At 36.2% G+C, this 27,590-nt stretch overlaps 1 protein-coding gene across 3 annotated transcripts in view; it reads left to right on the top strand.

The window, feature by feature from the left end:
* The window catches only part of CSMD1 (CUB and Sushi multiple domains 1), a 935,567-nt gene that overhangs the window by 632,242 nt on the left and 275,735 nt on the right, over positions 1-27,590 (top strand). For all 3 annotated transcript variants that reach the window (XM_072330835.1, XM_072330834.1, XM_072330833.1), the window contains one exon: positions 3,744-3,821. In XM_072330835.1, the coding sequence (XP_072186936.1) occupies positions 3,744-3,821 (78 nt within the window). The remainder of the gene's footprint in view (positions 1-3,743; positions 3,822-27,590) is intronic.

The raw sequence follows: 27,590 nt of genomic DNA, 5'->3' as shown, positions 1-27,590 counted from the left end.
TAACTTGGAATGAGTCAGTGTTCACTCATTTCAGTGGTAGAATGGCAGCAGGTCTCATACATATAAAAACCCTTTTACTCAGTTATTTGAACATAGATTTGTGAATATTTGCATATTAGTTTTGTGGAGGTGCTTTTCTTAAACAACAAATACGCATGTAGCATGTGTCTATGCTCTAAACATATAAATATGAACAGAAGTTTCTCTGACTGGAGGTAACCATTTTTTATTTCCTCAAAATACACAAGGACTGTTCATCTAATGTCCCAGAACTAGTTTCATTTTAGTACCTCAATTATTTTCCTCCTTATCGTAGCTGAAGTTTTTATTTTTCTCACTGGTTCATTCTTCTTTATAATGTGTTTTTACTAAATGGTCATAATGTGTTCAGCAAGGTGCTTGGACTAAAATGTATTTTCTTCACACAGGTTCAATCATACTAATCATATAAGTTTAAAAGGAGGTTTACAACTTCTACATTCTACTTTTGACTTTCACAATCCATTCAAAGAATAGCAGGCATTTGTTCTTTTCATGTCTAATGTAGCTATAACAAAATGTTAAGGAATATCACAGGTGAATTAAAGTAGTCTAATAAGATTGTCTTCAGCTTAATGTTGAGTTCTGCCATCTTCTCTAAACAGGTCTGCCATCTTCTAGAGAATCTCAAATTTAAGATTCAAACAAGGTTAACTAAGTTAATTCAGTCAGCTTAACTGAATGTTTAAGTGATGACTGCGGAAAGCTATGCAAATTTTTAAAGTGTAATCATTTCAAGGGTTCATATTTGACATTATTAACTTAAACCTGTTCCTCTTTTTGTGCTAATAAATGGTGAATCATAATCAAAATCAGGAAACGTTTTTAAAGAAAAAGCAATCAGGAAATAGAAAAGAAGTATGTCAAGAATTATATTGAAATTGGATTTAAATGGTTCTAAAAAGGGCAATTTAGAGTATTGCTTCAGTGTTATGGAAGGTGTTGAGCTTGTTTCCTCAAATCTCAATTTCACTTTTCAGTAATTGATGAGTGTATATTTTACATGTTATACTACCTTAATTCTATTTAAAAATATACTATTCAAAGTCCATGGGCAAAAACATACATGAGAAGTTTGGTATTTATGTCTCGAGCTATCTCATTTAACCTTGTGGATCCCTGCATCTGACAGATACATTTGTCTGTTTAAGTCCTCCAGACATAAAAGCTTGTCATCTAATGTTACTGTCTACACTGTAGGGATCTAGCTTGAATAAGTGGTATACGTTTCTGTTACATTTCATGAAGATGAAAAGGCATCTTCAGAGGATGATTCATTGTGCCTGTCTTAGAAGGAGATGAATTGCCCCCTTGAGGTAGCTATTTCTGTTCATAAAACATACATTTTAGATCACTGATCTTAAGTATTGTAAATCCCTTATCTAATGTTCTTTCAGAGATATAGAATGCCTTTTTATTGACATGAAAAATCTCCAAGGATTTATAGTGCAGAACTTGTTTAAATGCTTGACTATCCTAATAATGGAAAAGCTTCCTTATATCAAGTCAGAACTCCTCTTGTTTCAATTTAGCCAGCTGTCCACTGTATTTCAAACTAAAGCCAATGGATATCATTTATCCCCATTCCTGGGAAGCATATTTCAAGTTTTTCTAAATAATACCATGAAGACTGAACTTCCATGGCAAATGGAGTGATTGTTGCCCCTTTCATCCTAAAGTAGGGTCACAGAACAAAGAGAAAAGGAAGAATAGGGTGCTTTTTCTGCTGTCTAATGAGTCAGTGGTTTTACTATTCATACATGGACTTAAGCAATTTGGATTTTGAATTCTCAAAGAATAGCTCTTTTACATGAGACAGGTTATAATAAAATGTGACCATAACTCCAGACATGCTCCCATCTATTCTGTTGAAAAAGTTAAACATGAAAAAATTTAATAGACTGGTTATGCAGCCTAAGAGAACAGAACATAAAGCAGGTTCTGAGGGAAATTTTAGCATCTAAATTCTAGAAAATAATCCTAGTAAATTCTAGAAAGAAAAACATACATGGGAGGTTTAGACTTTCAGAAGCTATTGTACATATCAGCTTTACTGTGTGCATTAATATCTTGGTATAATATGTCTTAAAATAAGAGAGTGTTTCTTCCATATCAATTTCATCCCATGTTGCTGCAGCTGTCTATCATTTTTTCATTATTTCAACATCTGTTTTTTTCAGATTAGACTTGGAAATTTCTGCACAGTGTAGCATCTTGTGATGTACATAGCACAGAAAGTTTGTTCTGCATTGCTTGCCCAATTTCAGGGCTAAAGAAAAGCCTACTTCACTCTGAGGTTGTAAAAGCTGCCAAAATATATTACAGAAAAAAACAAAAAACCCAACAAACCAAAATAAACAGAAAAATGCCCACAAAATAGTCATGCTTCTGATGTGATATGTGAAGAAATCACTTTCTAGAAATATTTACACAAAGATCAATACATACTGTAGCAAACATAATTTTTTTCCCATACATAGACAAAAAACATATAACATAATTTGTTGTATTAGTTTTAATGTTTATTTTGTATCTGCATGGCACAACGTACAAATTCCTTTTTTTTTTTTTTTTAAATGTTTATATTTTTTATATTTGTACCTGGGATAAATGTGTGAATTCGAAGATTATAAACAACTGCCAGCTCTTGAAGAAGTTGCGTAATATGAATTGGGAAAGAACTACTTGTTGTTTGTTGTTGTTGTTGTTTTTTTTTTGTAACTGACAGACGTGCATTGTGATGTTCTCTTTAGCATTCTTATACACACTGTAAGTCAGTCACTGTTTTGCTTTGAATTTTACAGGGTAGGTTCATTTTTTTAATTTTTTTTTTTTTTTAATGTATCTGTTTATTTTCAATTGCCTCAGAACTAATGATTTTTCTGTGAACGTGTCCTCCATTTTTACTCTCTTCCCCTAGCATTTTAATTCAGATTCAGCCTCACACTTTTCCTTAGCACACAGCTGCACAAATTTCTTCTCTTCCTCCTCCTCTCTTTCTGATCCTTCCTATCATGTCCTAACAACCTATTAGGGATAACTGGGGAGTTTATCATCCATTCAGTTGTCTAAACAGTGAAAACAGTTAAAAACTCTACTGCATCTGTCCTTTCTCTCAATACTTGACTCTCTGAGAGCTCTTTCTAATTCAATTCAAATTTTCCTGTACATTCAGAAGTGTTTGGTTGAGCCATACTGTAAATACTGTAACTGTGTAACCTCAATCATTTCAGGAGACAGAATTAAAAATATGGTTACTGCTGAAGAATGAATCAGATGCAAGTGTGTGACTATCTTATTTAAAGCTAGTGCTCTTTGGATATCTGCATATAATGTACTCTACATTCCAAACAAGCAATATGTTTTCAAAATGTTTCAGATATGCCAATATGCAGTGGCAAACAATGAAAATTCATACATGTTAGTAGGACAGATTTTTCTTCTCCTTGATCCTAAGGACACTCGAATGCAAAATATTCTAAAACCTGATAATGTCTCTTAACAACATGTCACATTCTAAAATATAATTAATATTTATATTTTTGTGAAAGCGCATCTGAATTATCAAAGGCAGTACAGTTATTTCAGTCTGTTTTATTTAGGCATTGCATTTTTGTTGTTGCAGTATCTGATTTGGCTGCTGCATTTCCTTTCTACAAGGTTTAATAATAAATTATTTTCTTTCTCTTTGCTTGTCTTCTCAGTGAAAAAAGCAATCGAACTGAAATCAAGAGGAGTCAAGATGTTGCCCAACAAAGACAGTAATCACAAAAATTCTGTCTGTAAGTTGTTTATGCCATTATCTTTAGTGTCTGAATATATATATTAGGGCTCTAAAGAATATACAGTAAGAGAAATGTTGAGAAACTGTTGTTGATAAAATGGTCATTTTGTTATCAAATGTAATTGAACTTAGAACTCAGCTGTTAATACAAAGGATGTAGAATGCAGAATATCAAGTTGCAATGCCTGAAAAAAAAAAAAAAAAAAAAAAAAAACGTAATAAAGAAATCCTCTTTATGTTTTGGGATATTTAGAGATTCAGAAGACACAAATTAGCAGTCTGGGAAGAACAGTGCCATACTGACTTTGTCAGTTCAGTAGAGTGGGGCCATGAAATCAAGATAGCATTTTATAGATTGAGGATTGCACATAACTTTTTTTTCTCCTCAGTTAGTGGTACAGATCCAATTCTTCCCTCTCTTTATGATGTTGTATACCCTACTGACTGCCTCTTGTAGTCCTGTGATGCAGCACAGTAAAGTTTAAGAACTACTGCAGTTCCCAGCTTCTCAAGGGGTTGGAAATCACAGCATCACCTTCCCTTCACTGTATGCTTAGTGCACTCTGGAATGATATCTGTTTAGTACAATTCTGAACCATTTTCCCCATATGTAGTGTGAGGATAAAAACAAGAAATTATCAATGAGACTGTAAGCCTATTTTATTTTATTTTATTTTTTGTATGTGTTGTATTTTCCCTGAATGACTGGCAATCTGACAAGTCTTGAGAGCTATTTCTCCTTTAATCAGGACAGCCTTGAAACAAGAGAAAAAAAGATATATTTGTTATATTTTGGAAAGCAGAGAGTCCCTTTGCCTAAAAAAAGCTGGAGGGTAAGCACCCACAACTAATTAAGAGTGCTTGTACAATGACTAAGACATATTCAAATAAGTTAATTCTTTTTGTAATAACATTGAACTCAATGGAGTGAAACCCAGGAAATATTTGCCTCATTGCATGCTATTCTGCAAGTACAGAGAGAATGAGTGTCTTAAAGGGTAATGTCTAGGGGATACAATTTGGTCTCTGTGCTTCTGCAGTATACTGTTTAATGCAGAATGAGTATAATTTGTATGCTCAATGGAACAAAAGAGGCATGATATTTTTCTGCTTTAAATATTGCACATTGATGGTGTGGCATTCCAAAGGAGCTTTCTGTGCAAGGTGTAGCAGAAAAAAAGTTGTTATTTCTCTTTGGTGTTTGTGTCTGAGTGATGATTTCATTATTTATAAGTTATTTCCAGGAGCTGCATGATCTCTACTTACACTCTCAGAATACATGCTGTCAGACACTGCTTAATTACAGAAAGTGGAAGTGAGGCTATGGAAAAAATGTTATAAGGCAGTTTGCTATTGACTTCAAATATAATGTCCTTTGTTTTTATTTCTTTGTGTTTTGATTTGTGAAGCTTTATATCACGTCTGACTTTTCTACATGAATCTCAATTTACTATAGTTTCATGTACATGAAACAAACAAAAATGATTATATTAAAATACAAAGAGTTGGATTCAGATATATTATTTGTGCTCTATGTGATTCATGCCCTTAGTATTTAACTATTTTTCTTGTTAAAAATCACGTAGACATAGTTGAAAAAATTCAACTGTGAATCCCTATTTAGCAATGCATATTTCCTTTTGATTCTAATTAGCAGATTTCTAGAAAAGTAACTTAAAGACTACCCATCTCCCCATTTTAATATTTTAATCTTTTTAACATTCCCTGTATAGATATAAGCAGAAACATCTAACATCTTCATCCCAAACTTGCCCAAATTCCTGGATGCTTTATTTCAGCTGTTCTGTCACCCCTTTTGAAAGTCAAGTAGCAAAGCATGGCCTTGGGATACAGGTACTTTGGCAAAAGTGTTACGTTATGTGTCCTTCCCTAGGGAAAGAAAATGGTTTTGCTTTGTTGCTTCTTTTTTCCTTCAATGCCCCTTAAGGAAACACATCAAGCATTGAAGCAGATGTATTTGAATAATGATTAATTCGTGCAAAGAACTTGGAAAGATATTTGAAGTAAAATATCGTCCCAGTTTACCCAATGTGAACTGGCTTACTGGGGGCTTAAGTATACTTGGCAGATTAATGGAACAGTAAACTGCAAGAAAGTAAATGACCTAAAAAGTAAATGGGCAGTTTTGATAGATTCTTTCTCACACTTGTTCCTCATTAGTACTTAGGTTGTCACAAACACTGACCAAATCCAATTCCTTTAGTCATCTAAGCTGACCTCTCAAGAGGAGCAATGAGAGATTTTTAGTTTATGAATCTGTGTAGAGGAAGCAAATTATTTTCCATCTGGTTTACCATTGATCTGCTTAGTTGTAGTCTTAGCCTACTCACTTTTGTTTCCTTACTTATCATTCTTATGTATATGGATAATATTCTCTGAGGAAATACTTGATCCATCTTGCTGTTGTCACTCATTTATATTCTAACACAGAATAACCCTGCAGGCTATCCCCATAATGATTGCAGACTTTTCTTAAAGCTACTCTGACTATAGCTGATATTGTAACTGATTGAATGAAAAATATAAATGTGATGTTAGCTCTTGTGCCAATATGTTTTCATGGCAATATTCCTGTCCACCAACTCTGTCAGAGGTTATTTATTACCTCTAGACATCTGAGCACTAGCATTACAATAGAAGGATTGTACAGGGAGCACCCAGTGTATGCAGAAACAAGAGCCTTCACACCAAGTTGGGAGGTGGTGTCGATCTGCCTGAGGGTAGGGAGGCTCTTCAGAAAGATCTGGATAGGTTGGATTGCTGGGCTGAGGTGAATGGGATGAGGTTCAATAATGCCAAGTGCCGGGTCCTGCACTTTGGCCATAATAACTCCTTGCAGCACTAAAGGCTTGGGGATGAGTAGCTGGATGACTGTGAAGAAGAAAGGGACCTGGGGGTGTTGGTTGGTGCTCAGCTGAACATGAGCCAACAGTGTGCCCAAGTGGCCAAGAGGTCCAATGCCATCCTGGCCTTCATTAGAAATAGTGTGGCCAGCAGGAGCAGAGAGGTAATCATCCCCCTGTACTCAGCTCTAGTGAGGCCCCACTTTGAGTATTGTGTTCAGTTTTGGGCTTCTCTCTACAGGAAAGACATCAAGGCCCTGGAATGTGTTCAAAGAAGGGCAACAAAACTGATGAAGGGAGAACAAGTCTTATGAGGAGCATCTGAGGGTTCTGGGATTGTTTAGCCTGGAGTAAAGGAGGCTCAGTGGAGACCTCATTGCACTTTACAATTTCCTGAAGGGAGATTGTGAGGGGCTTGGCCTCTTCTCCCAGGCAACGAACAGGACCTGAGGAAATGGCCACAAGTTGTACCAGAGGAGATTTAGCCTCCAATTTATGAAAAACAATATCCTTCAAATAAACTCAACCTTACAAACAAAAGCAAGGTCACTTTCTAAAGTTATACTGCAATTCTATTAAAGTTTAGACTTACTGTAATCTTTTATACTCAAGTACTGTGAAAAGAGAGAGGAGCTTTGGGCAAAATGTGTTGTCCTATGAATTGTTCTGTTTAGAGCAAATGTGAATCAAGAATATGTTTAGCTCTCCATTGAGACAGGAGATTAGTGGATGTAGATATTGTACCTGATTGAAAAGAAAAAGAGAGATTAATTTTTCCCACTATTTAAGATCAGCATTTCCGTTCTTAATATGATAAATTGTGTTGGTAACAATTAGTTAAAAACAGAAAACTATTTTTCTCATTTCTCACAGGAGGAAATAACTGTTCTGGGCACATGGTTTTCAGGTTAGCACCTGAGTATAAGTTTACTGTATTTGGAATGATGCAGACTATATTAATTAAAAGCACATGGATGGACTTTCAGGATGTCACTTTGAAGAAGCTTTATAGAGAGGAGGAATAGCAATCAAACATATCATGTAATGCTTTATCCATATTATAAGAAATTTCACATTGGGAATTTCACATTGGGAAATTTGATCCCTGATAATAAACAAGATGCATAATAAACTATACAAGTGGCTGTAGATTTTGTATATCAAAATCCAGTGCTCTGGATGTTGTCTGATCAAGAGTTCTCTGTGTACAATCCGTTTTTCACTGAAAATGTTTCAAATATTACATGAAACGATATTTTGAAAAAGCTAAAGGCAAAGATAAAATACAGAAATATTTGAAGTTTTTTTGAAGGTCCTGATAGCATGTAGATTTCGTCAGCTGAAAATTCCTCAGGCACATACACTGTCAGTCAAGATCTAATTTTAAAGTGCTGGAGAAATAAACCTTAAATAAATCTCCTTGATGGGTCTCATTTTAGCTAAAATAATTAAAGCAATTATTGAAATGTTGGCAGCTTCCAGGCATGCAGTAGTGTTTGTAAGTTTTCTGAACAAGTTGTTGATATGTGGGAAGGAGGAGTTGCTTACCCATTTCTGACACTTGGCTGATCAGTTTTTTGTACTCCTGAAATATGAAACAAGAATGAGAAAAGGAAAGCATATCAAGAGAGTTACTTTACCTAACCATTTTGGAGGGAAATAAACCAATGTTTTACTCTATAGTATTATCTTCTATGAGTCTTTCGTAAAGAAATTTTGAATTGTGTTTCTTATCCTTTTCTAAATGCCATTTTCTTTCTGTAAATAGCACTTTCCTTTAAAAACTTCAGTTTTCTGGATTCTGTGTAAAACACTGCAGCATAATGGCAAAAAGTTGCGGGATTCATCAGTAGTTCTTTTCTGACTGTGTTCCTGCACATCCATCTGTACAGCATCTTTTTTTAGTGGCAAATATACCACTTCTGTTGTGAAGAAAACTGAGACTTCACCAAGAAAAGGTTTTCTATAAAGTAAGCTTGAGAGATTCAAGATTCCTTAGAAGGAACCAAACCAGAAGACAGTGAAACCTTATTATTAATATGGAGGTGTCTCTTTCCCATTTGTTTCTATAGAAGTTCTGTGTGACATTCTCGATATTCTCAAAAGAAGTTGCTCTCTGCATGTACAGTTTATTAGACTGCACATCCTGAAAATGTTAATATTTGTGAATGTCCAGAGTGAAACTTCCTAAATACCTGCAAAGTATTCTGAACTCTTCAACTCTTTCAATCAGTAAAGCTATTTTTACATACCATCAAATCCTGCAAGTTGAAAATCATAGAATCATAGAATTACTCAGGTTGGAAAAGACCTTGAAGATCATCAAGTCCAACCGCAGCCTAACCAGTAGCCTATCTCTTAAAAAACAACCACAAAACAATACCACAACAACAAACCTCTGCTAAATCATATCCCTGAGTACCACATCCAAGCGGCTCTTAAACACATCCAGGGATGGCGATTCAACCACCTCCTTGGGGAGCCCATTCCAGTACCTAACCACCCTTTCTGTAAAGAAGTTCTTTCTAATATCCAACCTAAACTTGCCCTGGCGCAACTTGAGGCCATTTCCCCTCATCCTGTCACAAGTCAGTAGTGAGAATAGACCTGCCCCACTCTCACTGTAAGAACCTTTCAGGTACTGGAAGACAGCAATAAGGTCTCCCCTCAGCCTCCTCTTCCTCAGACTAAACAGCCCCAGCTTCCTTAGTCTCTCCTCATAGGGCTGATTCTCCAAGCCCTTAACAAGCCTCGTTGCTCCAGTACCTCCATGTCCTTCTTGTGCTGAGGTGCCCAAAACTGGACACAGTACTCGAGGTGAGGCCTCACCAATGCTGAGTACAGGGGCAGGATGACTTCCTTAGTCCTGCTCACCACACCATTCCTGATACAAGCCAGGATGCCATTGGCCTTCTTGGCCACCTGGGCACACTGCTGGCTCATATTCAGCCGACTGTCCATCAGCACACCAAGGTCCCTTTCCGTCTGGGAGCTTTCCAGCCACACCTCCCCAAGCCTGTAGGATTGCCTGGGGTTGTTATGACCAAAATGCAGGACCCGACACTTGGCCCTGTTGAAACTCATTCCATTAACCTTGGCCCATCGATCAAGTCTATCCAGGTCTCTCTGTAGTGCCCTTCTCCCCTCAGGCAGATCAACACTCCCTCCCAGCTTAGTGTCGTCTGCGAACTTACTGAGGGTGCACTCAATCCCCTCATCCAAATCATCAATGAAGATGTTAAACAGAAGCGGCCCAAGCACCGAGCCCTGGGGGACGCCACTTGTGACCGGCCGCCAACTGGATTCCACTCCATTGACCACAACTCTCTGGGCCCGGCCATCCAACCAGTTCTTCACCCAGCGGAGCGAAAGGAAAGCATTTTTCTCTGCAAATGAGGAAAAAAATAGCTATTGATGTATTAATTACAAGGTTAGGAAACATGAGTCTTAAAAATTAAGATTTCATGGGCCTAATGTGTGCAAATATCCTACTTTATTTCAAAAGGCCTCTTTACAGTAATGCTAAGATGAATGTTCAGTTAAAAATAAAGAAAGAGGGAAGTAATACTTAAAACACAGGCAATTGTATACATTAGATAAAGGGAGAGATTCTGAAATCTTTAAGGTTAAAAATATCTGTTATATAGGTGTACATGATTGCAAATAAATAGCCCATAGTACTCCATTACACCATTTGTCACATATGTAAGAAGCACTTAATGATTCCATTTCTCCTTTTACTGAATATTATAGGATAAAATTTGACTTCAGCACTGCGGCATTATCCTCTAACAGTCTTACAAAGCTTTATTAAAACAGGAAGGATAATTACATGGATATATTTCATTCTATCATTGAATAAAATAATGCAGAGTTGCCCAAGTGTCAAAGAACATAGACGCTTCAGAGGAATATCCCTATGCAATGAAATTCTACAATGCTATTTTACTAGATTGTATAAATTACTTCATAAATCAGTTTAATAAATTATACTTGGTCTTTCTAAGTAAGCCCTCATCACCGCAGGAGTTTAAATATCTTTTAAAATACTCTGCAAAAAAATCTTGCTGTGAAGAGAACTACTGCCTAAGTATGTTTGTGAAGAAAAGCATCACTTGTAGCTACAAGCAAAACAAGGTGCTTCATCAATTATTTAATACATTATTTGCATATATAATTTGTAAAATTACCAGAAGAAAGCATCTATTAAAATATATAAAACAAAATGTAATCTGACTGAATTATGGATGGTTAAAATGAATCGTTATCGAGCTAGGAAACTGAAAGTGCCATAAAATAATTTTCATAGAATTATAATACATTACGGATTATATTAAGTGAATGTTCATACTGTAGGGTAAGTTGACATTGAATTCTGTTATTTTCAAAGTCAAAGACTTAAGAGCCAGCTACCTGCTTTTAGCAAAGTATAATTCTGTATAAATTAACTACTCATCTGAAATTTAAATATAAAACTTAACACTTTTATATGGCTTCTTTGGCTTAACTCCTGTGCACATCTCTGTTAAAAATAAAGATGTAGGCAGTAAATAAGCTGGCAAAAGGAATTCTCCATAGATTCAGATAATGTGTCAAATTATTAAGGCATTCAGAGGTTGTAGATTGTTGAATTCAGACTTCAAGAAAATAAAAAACTTAAAAACATTTTTAATTGAGGAAAGAAGTATGACAGTGGTCTATTATATAGATCCTTCATTGCCAGGTTCTTTGGAAGAGTCAGGGACCCTCCACTTCTTGCCTTTCCACCAAGGCTGACATTGCAGTTGTTAACACTAGCTTGTATACTGCATGTATATTGAATATGTATTCAGATCCCAGTTTTCTAAACCAGGTTAAGGGAGAAAATCTCCCAAATCTGACAGAAGGTCTTTTGCGCTATTTTACTTCTACAAAATTTGTTCTTCATATTGTGAGATGATGGAAAATTATTTCAGCAGTGCTGGCATAACACTTCATTGTTAGCCTGTCACAGTGCAATCTGTTCCTGCAGGTCCTCTGAGCAGAACTGCAAAGCGTCAGTGTCAGATATGTTTGGAACTAGGGAGTTTTATTAGGTGACAGCTAATTTATCAGCTTCAGGCCAGCTTGAGTCCGCTATTCCTTCTTCACTTGGAAGTAACAAAACTTTCCCAGTGCTTGAAGAATGTATCAATTTCCTAGATTACCTTAAAGGACTTGAAATATTTTTTGAAAGGCTCCAAAAATAACCCAACCTAGGACAGAATTGAGACATAAGTAAACACATTGGGTTCTATTTGGAAGAAAAGAGCTATTTGTTGATTTAGGGGGAGAAAATTATTCAACATGCAGAGTGCCCTTCCACTAAAATGTCAATGTATCAGACTGTTCAGTTCTTTAAAAAAAAATTTTAAAAACTTTATTTTTCTTTTTTTTTTAATTCCCCCCCCCCCCCCCCAGTTCAATATAAACAGAAAGAACAACCCAGAAAAATGCCAAATTGCCCCCATTTTCTGTTATATCTCTGCATACTTGAAGAAGGGACTGTATTACGTTCTGGATTGGATGTATGCCTCTGTCATATAAACTGAACTCATTGGGGAAGAGGGATGAAATTACTTTCTCATGTATCAAAGTAATGCAAGTTTTAATGCACATGATGGTTATCAAAAATGTTTAATTCTAAAAAGTTTTAATGTAACAGAGAATAATTGCATCTCCATAAGTCCATGGTGTTCTGCTAATGCATGCATTTATTTGATTCCTGTCACTTCACTGTCACAACATTTTATGCTGCGGGCTCCTAACATGAAAGAAATTCTATGGCATAAGCAAAAGAGATGTGTGAAAAATGTATGCATATCTTCCCCAGTTTAATGCTTTTGAACTGAACTTCTGATGCTCAACATCTCTGCTAGAGGAGCTATAAATTCAGTGAATTATCAAATTAACACTAGCAAAAAAATAGTATGTTTTCTTAAAACTGACATTTCATATGGCATGTATTATTTTATTCAGGATGCTTTTTATTGCTACATCAGCTTTTCCTTCATGTTTTTGTAGTCAAATGGAGAACCTGTTTCATTACGTTTCCTTCATGAATTAACCAGGCCTAGTTTCAGAAGTCTAAAAACACACCTGCAGTACAGAATAGCAAGTATTAAAATAAAATCCTTTGTCATAAACCCCAAGTACTTACATTAAGATTAAAATACAGCATGAAGCAACGCCACATGCTTCAACTTGACTGTATCTATTAAGTAGATGCAAGTTAAAAATCACTTCAAATTAAGCAACTAACATGTATTTTGTTTGTGTTTGTTTGTTTGTTTTAAATCTTATTTTCCTTTTTTAAATCCAGTGACATTAATCATACTCTGGTCTAGTCCTGGGCAGATGCCAGCAAGTATAAAACAGGCTTTTTCATGACAGGGGATTTTTAGCAGAGACAGGGTTTCTATCTCATTTCTCTGTAGTCATAATGACAGAACATGCTTTAATTTATAGTCAGGTACACAATAAAATCATTTGTTCTATTTTTCAGTGTGTTTCAGTTCTTATCCTCCCATGCTTTCTTTTATGTACTGCACCAGGGCTGATTTTCTTAATGGCAGCACCTGTCCTGTTGTGTTTCAATTTGCGACTAAAACAATATTGGTAAAAATTAGTGTTTTAGAAGCGCTTCCACAGCATCAATAACTCCTTTTTCTTCCTATTTTTCTCCCTTTGCCCCTCCAAGAAATAGCAAGACCTAGGGAGGGGAAACAGCTGGGACAGCTAACCTGAATTAACTAAAGGGATGTTCCATGCCTTATAACATCATGTTCAACAGTAAAAACTGGTGGTAGTATTTCCATGTAGCCTTTGGATGCAGACTGGCTGGGCATTGGTCTACTGGTGGGAGGCAGCAACCTTTTCCTTTTTTTTTTTTTTTTTTTTTTTTTTTTTTTCTCCTTCACCTATTAAACTGTTTATCTCAACCAAGAAGTTTTCACTCATTTTTGCTCTTCTAATTTTCTCCCTGTCCTGCTGGGAGGGAAGTGGACTGAGTGAGTGGCTGCTGGATACTTAAGTTGCTGGCAGGGATCCACCTACTGAAATGTAGAAACATTTCAGTAACAAATCCTATTATGAAATTTAATAGTCTCCTCTAAATCTAGTTGTTCCTTCCATTCTACAGACCTGTTATCTCATCTTTTTTCTCCCCATTAAGACATTACCCAGTCATTTCTCAGCCCCAGATTCTGCCCAGTGAGTGCCAATCTCTCTAGCTCTTATTCCTTCATTACTCCAATTGATTAGTATCCTTCCTGCTTTTCTCTCTCCAGCTCTCATTTATGATTATCCCTCTCTCTGCATTGTGTTTGCCATTCTGTTCCCTACTTATCTCCCTACCATTTTATCCATAGGTAGTACTTTGTGTCTTTCTTTTCCAACACCCCCCTCCCCCCCAGCCTCCACCCCTCCCCCCCCTTTTTTTTTTTTTTTTTTTTTTTTGTCTCTTGTCACATTTTGATTTTACTGTCAGACTTTCTGACAGATGCCTTTAAATCCGCTTTTGTTCTCCTGATGTTTTTATGAGGCAGCTTAATTTTCTGCTCAGGATGGGCCTGAGAGATAGTCAGTGGTTGTGCAGGACAGAGCAGCTCTCAGCTTAGTACCCAGTCCAGTTGTATCTACAAGTGGCAAGTGCTGCAGGGATAGCACTCCTCAGAATCTTTTATGTTTTGTTAAATTTGACATTTATTTAGGATGTACTTGCCTAAAAAATGCTTCTGTGAATCTCCTTGATTTACTGTTTCTCAAAGGCTTCCCATTTGGCAATTTCTAGTAGATTTTGTAAGAGGAAAAGTCATGTTGTTGATATTAAAGTCACTTTTGCAACAAATACAAGTTTTTCTTTCAAATTATGGGGATACTAATGCATTCCATGAAAAAAGTCATCTTCCTTTTTTTTTTTTTGATGTGGGAAATTGGATTGTTCCCATGGCTCTACCAGAGATGAAGGAGCTGAATGGAGAACAATGATTTATATTTAATAAAATTGAAGCACGAATGAATAAATTCAAATTATTCATATGAAAAGAAAATAATCTGAACTCTAACAGCCACTGTTTAATAAAGATACATACAAAAGAAGGAAGAATTTTAAAATGACAGTGCTTAGCAACTGAAAAATAGTTGAAAGCAGTAGCAATACCTATAATACAGATATGTTCTTTGTTGCTGTTTAGCCATCCGCATAAATTCCTTCCATAACATTTATAATTAAATATTACTAATTCAGGTTTTGGAGATATATTCTACAACCTCACTTATGAAATGTAGAAAAATTCAACGTAAGAGTGACAAATTCATCAAGTAAAGCTGTGGATAGTCCAGGTTCACTTTTTTTGAGGAAACTGATAATTGTGGACTGAGGAACAAAGGAAAGACTGAATATTTCCTTGAATATTTTTCTTTGGAACATAAGTAATGAAAAGGTAAGCTCAGCATATAAACTACAAGACTAAAGACAGAACAAAATGAAACATGGACTGCCCAGGGTAGTGGTGGAGCCACCATCCCTGGAGATGTTCAGGAAACATTTAGATGTACTGAGGGACATGGTTTAATGTGAAATATTGGTGATGGGGACGGGTGCACTGCATGATTGTAGAGGTCTTTCCCAACCCTAGTGATTCTGTGATTCTGTGTAGTCATTGTTTTTAGTTTGCTATTTAAAAGACAAAAATTGTGTTTACATCAATTCTCCATTTTAAATAAATACAAATCAATGTGAAACTTTTAATTTCATACTCATTTTCAGTGAGTGTAACAAATGCAACCATTTATACAAGCTCTTAAACAGCCTTCATTCTCCCTAGTTAATAGTTATTTAGGCTATTTAAGGTGGTATGGAGAACATGGCACACTTTATTTTTGGTTACTTTGCAGCTTATTTCAATGCCATTTTCTCATTATTGTAGATTCATTGATAAGCCCTTTGGTAAATACATTGCTTTTCGTAAGCACCCATTTTGATAGATAAAATCTGCCTACACCCTAGAATCCTGATGATGATTTCTCCCTTCCGTTTTTTTTTTGTTTTTTTTTTTTTTTTTTTTTTTTCTACTTCCTGCTGACTCAGTATGGGATAAGCATTGAAAATCTTTCTGAGCAGCACATTTAGCTGGAATTAACAGAGAGTGTATAATAATAAATAACAAGAGAATAGAGAGGAAATCTCTCTTGATGAAGAAATGTGATAAAATGTAAAAAGAGGGAAAGAGACGATAAATCAGGTTAAAGTTGACAAGAGTTTTTGGATGAAGATTAGAGAAAAAGAGACGTTAAATAGACATGCCATGTTTGTTTCTAAAAGCAAGACTATTAACATTTTTGGCTTTAAATGCTATTCTGTAACAACTAATGAAAAGTGTCCATACGCTGCTAACACACTAGGTGACCAAACTTGCAGGCAAAAAATGTTTGGCAGAAGAAGAGACAAATATATCCTGTTAGCTGGAATTGGATTACAGAAATGGAATTTTCCAATCTTGTACTAACCAGTTTGCATTTGGTATCAAAGATTATGTGCGCTGAAAACATAAGCGCTAATCCTATTAAATTATTCAGATAATTGGAGAATGATCTGAAATGTCTTATCTGATCTAGCTGTAAAGATTTAAATTCAATTTATCACGGGGCATTTTATATGCAAAGTAATGACGTCATGATTATGATAGGTGAAAAAAAAAAAAAAAAAGTATAGTAGCTTCTGACAAAGAAGGAATTACACCTCAGTAAGTAACATGTTTTTGTTAGTGCCATAGACATATAAAACAATTTCACAGTTCATTGAATTATATTTATGTAAAGATGTTAATCCTAGTCCTGATTCTTCATATTGCTTGTAATGTGTTCTCCATGTCTGTGACTAGTCCTACCTAGTGATGTTAAAAGACTGGGTTAAGCAGGACTGTAAAATTCCAGCTTATATTTTATCTTTCACTCTTCTAGTTCAGTTCTTGTAGAGCCAGAATGAAGGTTTTGCTAAAGTAGTTATGTATTACTATGCAAGTTAAACTATATATTGAGCAAAACACATAATCTTCCTCTACCTCAGCAGTATATTTCTCCTTCCCAAACAATAAAAGCTATCAGCACGTTCCCTCTTGTTAAAAGATTTTTAATTAATAATATCTCAACTAGATTTCATGGGTGCCAAATGAGTCACAGCCACCATAGGACGAGCTTAGCCTGGACAGTGGTAAATAGCCGTATCTGTAGCATTGTAATCATCTCTAATTTGAACAATATTTTTCAGATAAAAGTAAATAAATGTGTTAGTTACATATGCATTTTAGAAATTCATTATTAAAGTTTTTAAGCTTGTGGTCTTAGGAAAAAAAAGAAAAAAGAAAAAAGAAAAAAAAAATAAGAACAGAAAAAAAAAAAGAAAAGAAAAGAAAAAAACCCTTGTCAGATTCCATTTCACACTCTTTTAACTGGGGGAATAAAAAACAACTGACATAAAAACTTAATTATAAAGGCTCGAATGGTTGTACAGCTCTTTAGAATTCCCTGTAGATAAAGGGTTTCACACCATTACTTGTAACTGCTTAACTGAGGAAAGGTAACAACTTTCTATCCAAAAGAAACAGGGCATTTGAGACCTCATGAAACAATATATGTTCAAAATATGTGATCCTTGCTTCTCACCACCAGTGCCCTCACTGCAACAAACCAGAGAAGAACAGGCTCCATCTTTTAATCCAGTGGCAGTTACATCAAAGATGCATAGCATGTTTGCAACAGAGCAAGAAAACAGAAAAAATATATTTTAAAGAAAATAGCACTTAAATCAAGAATTCTCTCCTTAAATTTGCATGTCTATATTTCTCTCAAGGTATAACATTTCTTCTGAGAAAGATGGCATAAAAGAAGAAAAATACTAATTGAGAGGTTAAAACAAACACAAAAAAAACCCCACAGCAATATTGTGTCTAAATCCATATTTTTGAGAGTTCCTTCACAAAGTCTGTGTTGATTCATCTTTTGGAAAAGAAAAAGGTCAGCAAATTTTATTGTATTAATTGTACAATTCTAATCAGCACACAAAAGATCTATTCAACAGGAGAAAACAAAGTGATTAGTATTTTATGACAATCATATAGAGGTTCCTTATTTTAAATACATAAGGAATAATAAATATGATAAAAAAGAGGTGGAAGTGCCTGGTGTTAGATTCCTTTCACAGAATTTAAACGGACAAAGGTGATTTAAAATCTTTCTTGTTAATGATGTTTCGATTTAAAAGATGACTTTGCGTAATGATAATTTAAATTTGTGGTGAATCGGAGTTGCTAAGGTCTCTGATGCTATATAATGACCGTAGAGCTTGAATGGCTATAGTGCTGTGTACTACAGTTACGTTTCACTACTTTTTATCAAACTGAAATTTCCCACTTCTGGTTGCACCTGGAATATTGGATCTATTACTTGCATAAACTGTTCCAGTTATTTCAACATATTTAACGATATTCTGGAGACAAGAGGAAATTCCTTAAGATGCCCTTCCTCATGGAAGAATGCCCAAACCAGTAAGCCAGAGCCATCATTTTCAGACCTAGAAGTAAGAAATAGGAAAAGATTTGCAGAATCCCATTCCAGAATTGCTAATAGCCTAATAGCTAAGACAGCTATATTACAAAAATAATTAAAGGCATCTGATCAAGTCAGATGAAGAACATCTGCTAAAGCAGATACCCTACAATAGGTTGCACAGGTTGGTGTCTGGATGGGTCTTGAGTATTTTCATAGGAGAAGACTCCACAACCCCTCTCGGCTACCTGTTCCAATGCCCCATTGCCTTTATCATAAATAAGTTCTTCTGCAAGTTAATATGGAATTTTCTGTGTTGAAGTTTCAGGCCATTGCTCCTTGCCTTATCACTACACACCACCAAGAAGAGCCTCACCTCATCCATTTGCCTCCTACCTCCCTTTGGATATTTATAAACATTAATCAGATCTCCCCTCTTTTCCCTAGACTGAACAGACACAGGTTACTCAGTTTTCTTCATATGGAAAGTGCTCCAAGCCCTTAATCATCTTTGTGGCTCTCCACTGGACTCTTTCTAGTTGATCCCAGTCTATTTTGACTGTAGAGCCAAGAACTGGACACAGTATTATAAATGTGGTCTCACCAGTACTGACTAGAGGGGGAAGGTACCTCCCTTGACCTGCTTGCCATGCTCTTTTTAATGCAGCCTAGGATACCATTGGCCTTATTAGCCACAAAGACACATGTCTGGCTTGTGGCCAACCTGTTGTCCATCAAGACTCCCAGGTCCTTCTCCGCAGAGTCCCTCTCCAGCAGGTCATCCCCTAATCTGTACTGGCGCATGTGGTTATTCCTGCCTATGTACGAGACTCTTCAACTCGGTTTTGTTAAATCTCATCAGGTTCCACGCTGACAAACTCCAGTCTGTCCAGGTCAACCCTACAGGAACTGAGCAATACTACCTTCTGTTATTTATTATGAACAATAAAAAGCCATTTTATTTATATCACAAGTACACCTTTAACAATTTTATGATTAATTTTGTAAAAGAAAACAAAAACAAAAAACACAAAACACACACAAAACCCTTATTGATTCAGATTTGCATTTAAACATGAATAATTTCTACAATCTTAGCATCCACAGTACTTGTTATCTTTCATTAATCTCTTTTTCAGAAGTGGAGTCGTGGGGCTCAAACACAGTCTTCTGACTATCTGTAGATTCTGGAGTAAGGATCGCTCTTGCTTGATCATTATTACTTTGGCCATGATTCACCCTTTGACAAAAGTTTGCTAGTGCTTTAAGCAAATAGTAAGATGGTATGAACTATCACTGAACTTGATATAATCTGAGAGTTTTCAGATCCTGTTGAGTCATGGCCTGACTGAGCATGTAGGGAATGGACCCGATCAGCCCTGGGAGCACAGGTGAAGGCACTTCAGGTGTGTGACTGGAAGGGGTGGAGCCTGGCTGCACCTCTCTTAGACCTCATTTTAGGGGCTGACTGTCACTGGGGAAGGGTTTCTTCTTGGAGTTCCTTCCTTAGTGAGTTTTTTCCCTGTGAACCTGGAATCTTCTGAAACAGGTGAGCAATCTTCTTCCCCTCCTTTATAGCACCTCTCTATTGTGTTAGTCCTTTCATCATTGTGCCTTTGTTGTAATGCCTTTCACATTGTATTAATCTCTTTAATTGCTACAGCGTGTTTATAATTTAGGTAATTGGTGTGTATCATAAATTTCTTTGTGTTAAGTCTCTAGGCAACCTTGTTACCTTGCTCTGTGTCTTAAAATGTAGTAACAAATATTGGTGGGAAACATAAGCTCTTTGTGCTGATGAGAAATGTAGAACTGTTGTAGACAACAGTGCTGAGCCCTCCAGGTCATAAAACAGACTGTTAGGGTGAGGTCTAAGCTCTATTGCAAATAACTATAACAGCATAGATATCTTTCAATGTCAAAGAAACAGAAACTCATTTTAAATCTTGCCATACATTGTAAGAATCCATTTAATACTCAGTTATCTTTATCAATAAAGTTTTTATGTACTCTGAATAGGCCTAAACTGAAATGGATCTAGATGTTAATAATAAGCTGCTTTGTATTTCTTCTTGGCTGTAACCTCATAAAGGTAGTCTAATAGAGTTGCAAGAACATGGCACATTTAATTTCATCACATGTATAACTTTAAGTAGACTGTTTTGAAGAAGTGCATCTTTTCAAGTTGAATTTTGAAATTGCTTTCTTTTTTGGTTTTCCTCCATTTAACTGTCATAAATATTTGTACTTAGAAATATCCAATAGGTTGGTTCTTTTTGTTTCATAAACAGTCTTTGTCAAGATGCGCTTAAGAGTCATTGACTTCAGTCTTCTTATTCTGTCTCTATTTTGATCTAGAATTAGTCAGTAGTAGTTCTTCTTTGCTTTTGAGTGCCAAATTCATTCACATTTTATTACAGAAAAATGTGTAACTGCCATAATGTCAAAATGACATCAAATCATAATGCTCTGTGGGAGGTTTAGTGAGTTTCTATGGAGCAGAACTGTTTCTGTTATGTTTTTGCAATTAATGAAGAGAAACCACAATAAAATGAGACCAGAGTGAGTAATAAAATTTCTGCTACCTGCGTATTAACTCGGTAACGTTGCTCTTCTGAAAGATATGTTCTTGAGGTACTGAATTAAAAAGGATACAGTTGTGAAATTGAGGATCAGTGTATAACATTGAGTGAAGGTCACAACAATTCTCTCATTTTGTGGTCAGTGATATTTTCAGGTAAAGATAAGTATGTGTGCCAGTAAGAAACAGCAGTAATACTTTTTAAGCTGAAGCAGTGCTGACAAACCAGTTGAGTAAAAGTATTCTCAAATAATAAGCTGTTAGCATAATTTGCTACTCCCTTTGATGACCAAATTTCAAGTCTTCTTGAAAAGGGCACCCTAAAACTCTTTCTTCTTTGAACAGAAGAGTAGGATAGCATATTCTCACACCTAGTATCTATTTTTGGTTATTGTTATGAAGCTGGGGTCAGAGAAATGGCTTTTACCGTTGATTCCTTAAAATTGTAGGTATTGCACCTACGTAAGCTACTCCTCAATTAGATGTCATGTAGCGAGGTACAGGATGTCTTTGCTTCTGCCTTTACTTTTGACTAGATTATTGAAGTGGAGTGAGATAATAATCTTAAGATTTTTCTGCTCAGTTTCTCAAAAAAGATAGGGAAAAAAACTTAATGCCATTGTGCTGAGTTGTGCTAGTACCTACTGTGAAATAGTGGTCAGTTTTGATTTCTTAATGCTGGATCTAAAACAAATAATGCTTTGTTTTAAAAGTCAATTGCTCCATTTACACAAATGGATTTATCATAATTAAAGCAACGATCTATTAATTAGCCCTAATTAATTCAATTTAAGTAAAATTGTCTTTATTGGGACCAATATCATTAACATCTTTCTTGTTCAGTGGCTTCATTGATGACCTTGATGAGGGGGTAGTGCCCACCCTCAGAAAGTTTGTCAGATGATACAAAGCTGGGAGGAATGGTTGACACACAAGAAGGGTGTGCTGCCATTCAGCAAGGCCTGGACAGACTGGAAAGCTGGGCAGAGGAACCAGATGAGATTTAAAAAGAACCTGGATAGGAATAAATGCAAGTCTCGGTACAGGTTGGACATGATCTGCTGGAGAGGAGCTCTGCAGAAAAGGACCTGGGGGTCCTGATGAAGACAGGTTGGCCATGAGCCAGCAGTGTGCCCTGGTGGCCAAGAAAGACAATGGACTCCTGGGGCACATTAAAAGAGCATGGCCAGTGATCAAGGGAGTTGATCATTCCCCTCTACTCTGCCCTGGTCAGGCCTCACCTGGAGTATAGTGTCCAGATCTGGACTCCCTGGTGCAAGAGAGGCAAGGACTTCCTCGAGAGAGTCCAGTGGAGTGCTGGACTATGAGGAGAGGCTGAGTGACCTGGGTTTGTTCAGCCTTGAGAAAAGAAGACACAGAGGTGATTTTACTGATGTTCATAAATGTCTTAAGTGTGTGAGCCAAAGGGACATGACTTTTTAATCAGTTTGACAGGACAAGAGGAAATGATCATAAACTGGAGCACATAAAGTTCCACACCAGTATGTGAAGCAACTTCTTCATCGTGAGGGTGGCAGATCTCTGGAACAAGCTGCCTGGGGGGTTGTGGATTCTCCTTCTTTGGAAATATTCAAGATATGCCTGGACGCCTACCTGTGGAACCTTCTGTAAGGAGCATGCTTTGAAGAGTGTTTGGACTCGATGATTTCTAGAGATCCTTTCCAGCCCCTATAATTCTGTGATCTTTGTCAGTGACATGGACAGCAGGACTGAGAGCAGCAAGTTTGGGTGGCACCAAGCTGAGTCCTGTAGTCAAAATGCTGGATGCAAGGTGATACCATCCAGAGGGACCTTTAGAGGCCTGAGAGGTGGGTCCATGTAAAATTAACAGAGTTTTACACGGCCAAGTGCAAGGCCCTGCAACTAGGTCAGGGCAATCTCAAGCACCAATACAGCCTGGGTGGAAAGTGGATAAAGAGCAGCCCTGAGAAAGGACTTCAGAGTATTGATTGATTTAAAACAAAAAATAATCCAGCAGAGTTGGTTTGCAGCCCAGAAAGCCAATTATGTCCTGATCTGCATGAAAAGAACAATGATCATCGTGTTGAGGGAGATGAAAACTGCTGACTGAAGTGTTCAGCTCTGGGACCCCCAGCATTAGGAGGGACTGAAGTTGTTGGACCAAGACCATTGTGCCATGAGAATGACCAGAGAGCTTTTCCCTTTTTCTCTTTGCCATACACTATAAATAAAAGCTTGCCAAAAGAGGCAGCACTCACAAAAATACTGTTAAATGTATGTTCCTGTAAACAATGTCTGGAGGGGAGCAGCAGCAGATTAATGGAATAGGAATCTATGATAGTGCAAACTGAATATCCCTGAATACTAATTTATAAAATCAAATAGCAAACAGATATCCAGAGAAAAATTAACTATTAGTCATTAATATTTCGTGACATTGGTTAACTTATTTCTAAGACACGAAACAGAATTTTTTCTTATAAACTAAATAAAACATGGTAACACTTCTGTGTAGCATTTTCAATACTTTAACTGCTTTGCTTCTTTGTCAAAATCCTGACTTCCTTTACTTACGGTGGGGATATATGCATATATTTAGAAAGTTCTTGCTGGATTTATAAAATTTATCTTAAAAATATGGATTGGATTTATTTATTTATTTTTTTTTTCTGCTAGACACATCTTCTAAACAGCTTCCTTTTCTTCTGTTATATTTTATGAATACATCATACCTAAAATATTGAATGTTTGTTTCATTATATCATTTCAAGGTACATATTCATGATCACAAATTTCTGGAACTGTCTTTTTCCATTTATTTCACTTGTTTGCATAATATTGCAACTTACTTAAAAATTATCCCTCACTGAAGTACTTCTAAAATCATGGTACAAATATAACGTATACTTACTTAGATATCAAAGACTTTAGCATATCTTACAAAAGAATAAAATAATAGTAGAGGCTTGTTTAAAAACAATATGCATCCTTTCTGGTAACCAAGGCAATGCTGTGAGTATTGAAAAACTTTAAATAAGACATGGGGAAATACTTCCATAAGCAGATAGAACTGTATAACTTCCGTTACCCATAAGTTTTGATTTCTTATAAAATCTGCTCACAAATTGTTTAACAAATAGGCTCAGAGGTAAGTAGGTTGAAACACATTTATGGAGACCAAACAGTGGGTGTGAGTGCAGTGAGGCACTGAGTGGTATGAGTGGAAACTGTGATGTGAAAGATGAGCCCCACTCCAGACAGCCATGCACAGCTGTTGGACCATGAAAAGAAGAGCAGCTTAATCAGCTCATTTATCTGAGTGAGTTGACTAATTGAAAAATAGTATATTGTAGCTGAGAATTTGCTATATTAAATAGCAATATTGGATTCCTTGTATCTGTTGTAGTATCCATGGAAAGAATATGAGGCATTACTTTTGGAACAACTAAAATATAATTAAGTACCAATGAGCTGAAAGAGTGAGTCTGTGCAGATCCAGATAAGCAGATGTTCTCTAGTGGCTTAAAAGCTGTTTAAAAGCAGATAGTACTATACTGGGATTCAGTGTGGATGGCAGTCAACCAGCTGGACGAGCATTTTTGGCTAAGCTGTACTGACAGTCCTTTAATTAGGAAATGTTAAATGGAATTTAGTGCTATTCCAGAACATCTAATGAGATAAAGATATTCAAATATGTATATGTATCTGTACTACTGCATACATAAAAGTCTAAAATGCTCAAATTGCTTGGACCAGTAAAAGTGAACATGAAGATTCAATTTTTGGGTCATTTTAAATGAGAATTACCAAGATAAAAAATCATTTGTATGATAATGAATAGCATATTGATGTTTTCCTTTTTGGTAGGACGAAGTACTGTAATAAAAATGATTACTAACTAGCAGCAAGAATTTCTCAGTGCCTGGCAGGTACCGATTTGATAATAAATCTTAACCAATGTTTGTTATGCTATATGGTAAACATTGTACAGGAAAGCATCTAAAGAGGTTAGTAAATGCTGACAGGGAGAAGGGATGGTTTCCTTTTAGTATTTAATACTTAGAATGGGGAAGTATAAATTTATACAGAAGACAAAGACCTATCAAGAGTATTTAAATGTTTGTTTGTTTGTTTGTTTGTTTTTCCTTTAAACATTGAGGAAGGTTCTCTGGGTTGATCCTAACTAATTTTAAGTACTGATTTATTGAATTAGAAAAATTAGCTGGGGCGCTTTGTAGGTACCTGTGAAGAATGTTATTCATACAGTTTGTGGCACTTCTTAATAAGGCTCCCATTTAAACGCTTAAAATGAGATGGGTTGAATACAGGCCAAAGGCTTTTGTACAGGCTTACCAGATAAACTGCATGAAATGGAGTGGATTTTTGATAACACCACTCCGGTTCTGGACCATCTCCTGTCTTTTTCTCTCTCTATGATTTGCTACTCCTTTTACTTGCTTTGTTTTGGCTGAGTATTTTTTTTAACTAAAACCTTCATGGTATACTTCCAGTTATTTCTATCAGTGTTTTCGAATATTTGTAGTTTATTATGTTTGGCACAATTTGTGAGTTCATCACACGCACAAGATCAACTTTTTTCGTAGAAGGTTTATAATTTTAAGGTGAATTTTGGATTCTTGGAAGACATTGAATTTTGCTGTGTGTGTGTGTTTTTAAGAATGTGTTAGGTATTATTTAATAAGAACAAATTCCTCTCATTCCAAACAGACATGGAATACACTTAATTAATTTGGATGTCTGTTTTATGGCATTTCCTTTAAGTGTGTTCTTTTTATGAAATATTATCTATCAGTCATCTAATTTAGTTTCTGATTTGACATTCTTTGTCTAAAGAACAGTTTATTAGTGGCATAATATTCTGTCTAGAAGTAAGAACACGTGAAAAGCAGTTGTGTTTTTGTTTGCTAGGTTGGTTGGGTTTGTTTGTTTGTTCTTTTTATGTAGATTATGGAGCTTTTTCAGGACAAAAATATCAGGACAGAATTATCAGAAGGAAGAGTAATTTAAAGAAACTTATATGATCTGAATTCATTTTTGTTACTTCAGCAAATGTAGTTATCCCAAATCTCTCTTATGAAAGAAAGGGGTCATACCAGAAAGATTTTCACATTTCCAACATCATATATATAATATAACAAAAATTATAGGCCAAAAAGTTGTTGGTGATTCAAAATCGGCAATCCCAATTGTCAGAACTGGTTCTATGTAGTAGGAAGCTCATTAGTGCAGTTCTGTGACCAGGTAATATGTTACTGTGCATTCTGTATTGCATGATTTAACTCTCAGGAAAAGAAACTGTGAGTAGAAGAACTAGATTTCATTCTTTTTTTTCTTTTTTTACTCATGCACCAAGCATTGTCATCTCATTTCAGCTAGGCAAACTCAGAAACAGGAAAACAGAAATTTGGGACTGGAATGAGTTGTTTGTTTTTTTTATATGAGTGTGTGTGTGTGTATATATATATATTTATGTGTGTGTGTTTGTGTATATATATATATATAAACATACATATATGTTTGTTTGTTTTAGCTTGCTTACATGACATAATTATTCAACTAGTATTTCTAGAATTTGTAACAAGTTTTAGCACTTGGCCTCCTTCAGCAACACAGGGAGGATGCAGGAGGATGTGCAGACAGTATGTGGCTGTGTCTCTCTATTGCTCCTTCCCTCCTTCCCTCTCATGCTGTTTGTCTGCTCCAGCATGGGTCCTTCACAGAAGCTGCAGTTCTTCAGGATAAACCTGCTCGGTCATAGTCGCCTCCATAGGCTGTAGGGCAATCTCTATTCTGATGCCTAGAGCACCTCCTCCCCGTGCCCTCCCCCCCCATCCCCCCTTTTTTTTTTCCTGACCTTTCTGTCTACAGGATTGTTTTTCATACCTTTTCTTTCTTCTTCCCTCACTCCCCTCTCACACACTGCTGTGCAGTATTTTCTACTCTTCTAGTATGTTTTTTAGTGGCACCATCTTGGCATACATGGAACAGAAACTGACTGTGCAGCACAGGGTAGCCTGGGGCCTCACCTCACAGAGCAGCCTGCAGACCTGCTGCCTGTGCTGTCTCATGGACACACGGTGCATTTCTTAAACCACACATACAGAACATGACATGTTTAATTACTTCATGCTGTGTTTAGATTTCAGTTTTACCATGGCTGACAAACTGGTTTTGCAGTGTAAAGCCTCACATTTTTATGTTCTGCAGGAGAGTCTTCCCCTTGATTTGTATATCCTTATAACAACAAATACATTCAGCATTCCATGTTGAACAGAAAACTGGATCTGGGGGTAGGACAGTCCAGTGCATTCCAAGATTAAATACTGGATCTGGCTGTACTACTGCAAGGAAAAGAAGGAGTTTACTTTCAAGTTATCTTTGAAGATCTCCAGATATAATCTGAACATAGACACAAGGTGATGTGCTGCTTTGTTTTTACAGCTGCTCTTCTGTTGGTCACCTGCCACTCCAGATTTCAGGGCATCAGAGTATGTGGGGTATATCACAAAGCACAAACCTTTGTTCTTGGCAGGAAGGAAAAAAAATAGATAATATGATCAAAAGCCACATGATCAGGAGGGTCAATTTAGGAAGTGTGTTGCAATCAATTGTGGTTATTTGATCCTCTACTGAGGTTAAATAAACATGTGAGTTGTGTTCTTTCACCAGTTGGCAGAGGTCTGTGAAGACCACATAGAACAATCATGGGTGGGCCAATGCACCAAATCTAGTTACAGTGCTTCCCTATGTTCAA

Source organism: Excalfactoria chinensis, chromosome 3 (assembly GCF_039878825.1).
Source record: "Excalfactoria chinensis isolate bCotChi1 chromosome 3, bCotChi1.hap2, whole genome shotgun sequence".
Lineage (NCBI taxonomy): Eukaryota > Metazoa > Chordata > Aves > Galliformes > Phasianidae > Excalfactoria > Excalfactoria chinensis.
This window is presented reverse-complemented; position numbering and strand designations above follow the sequence as displayed.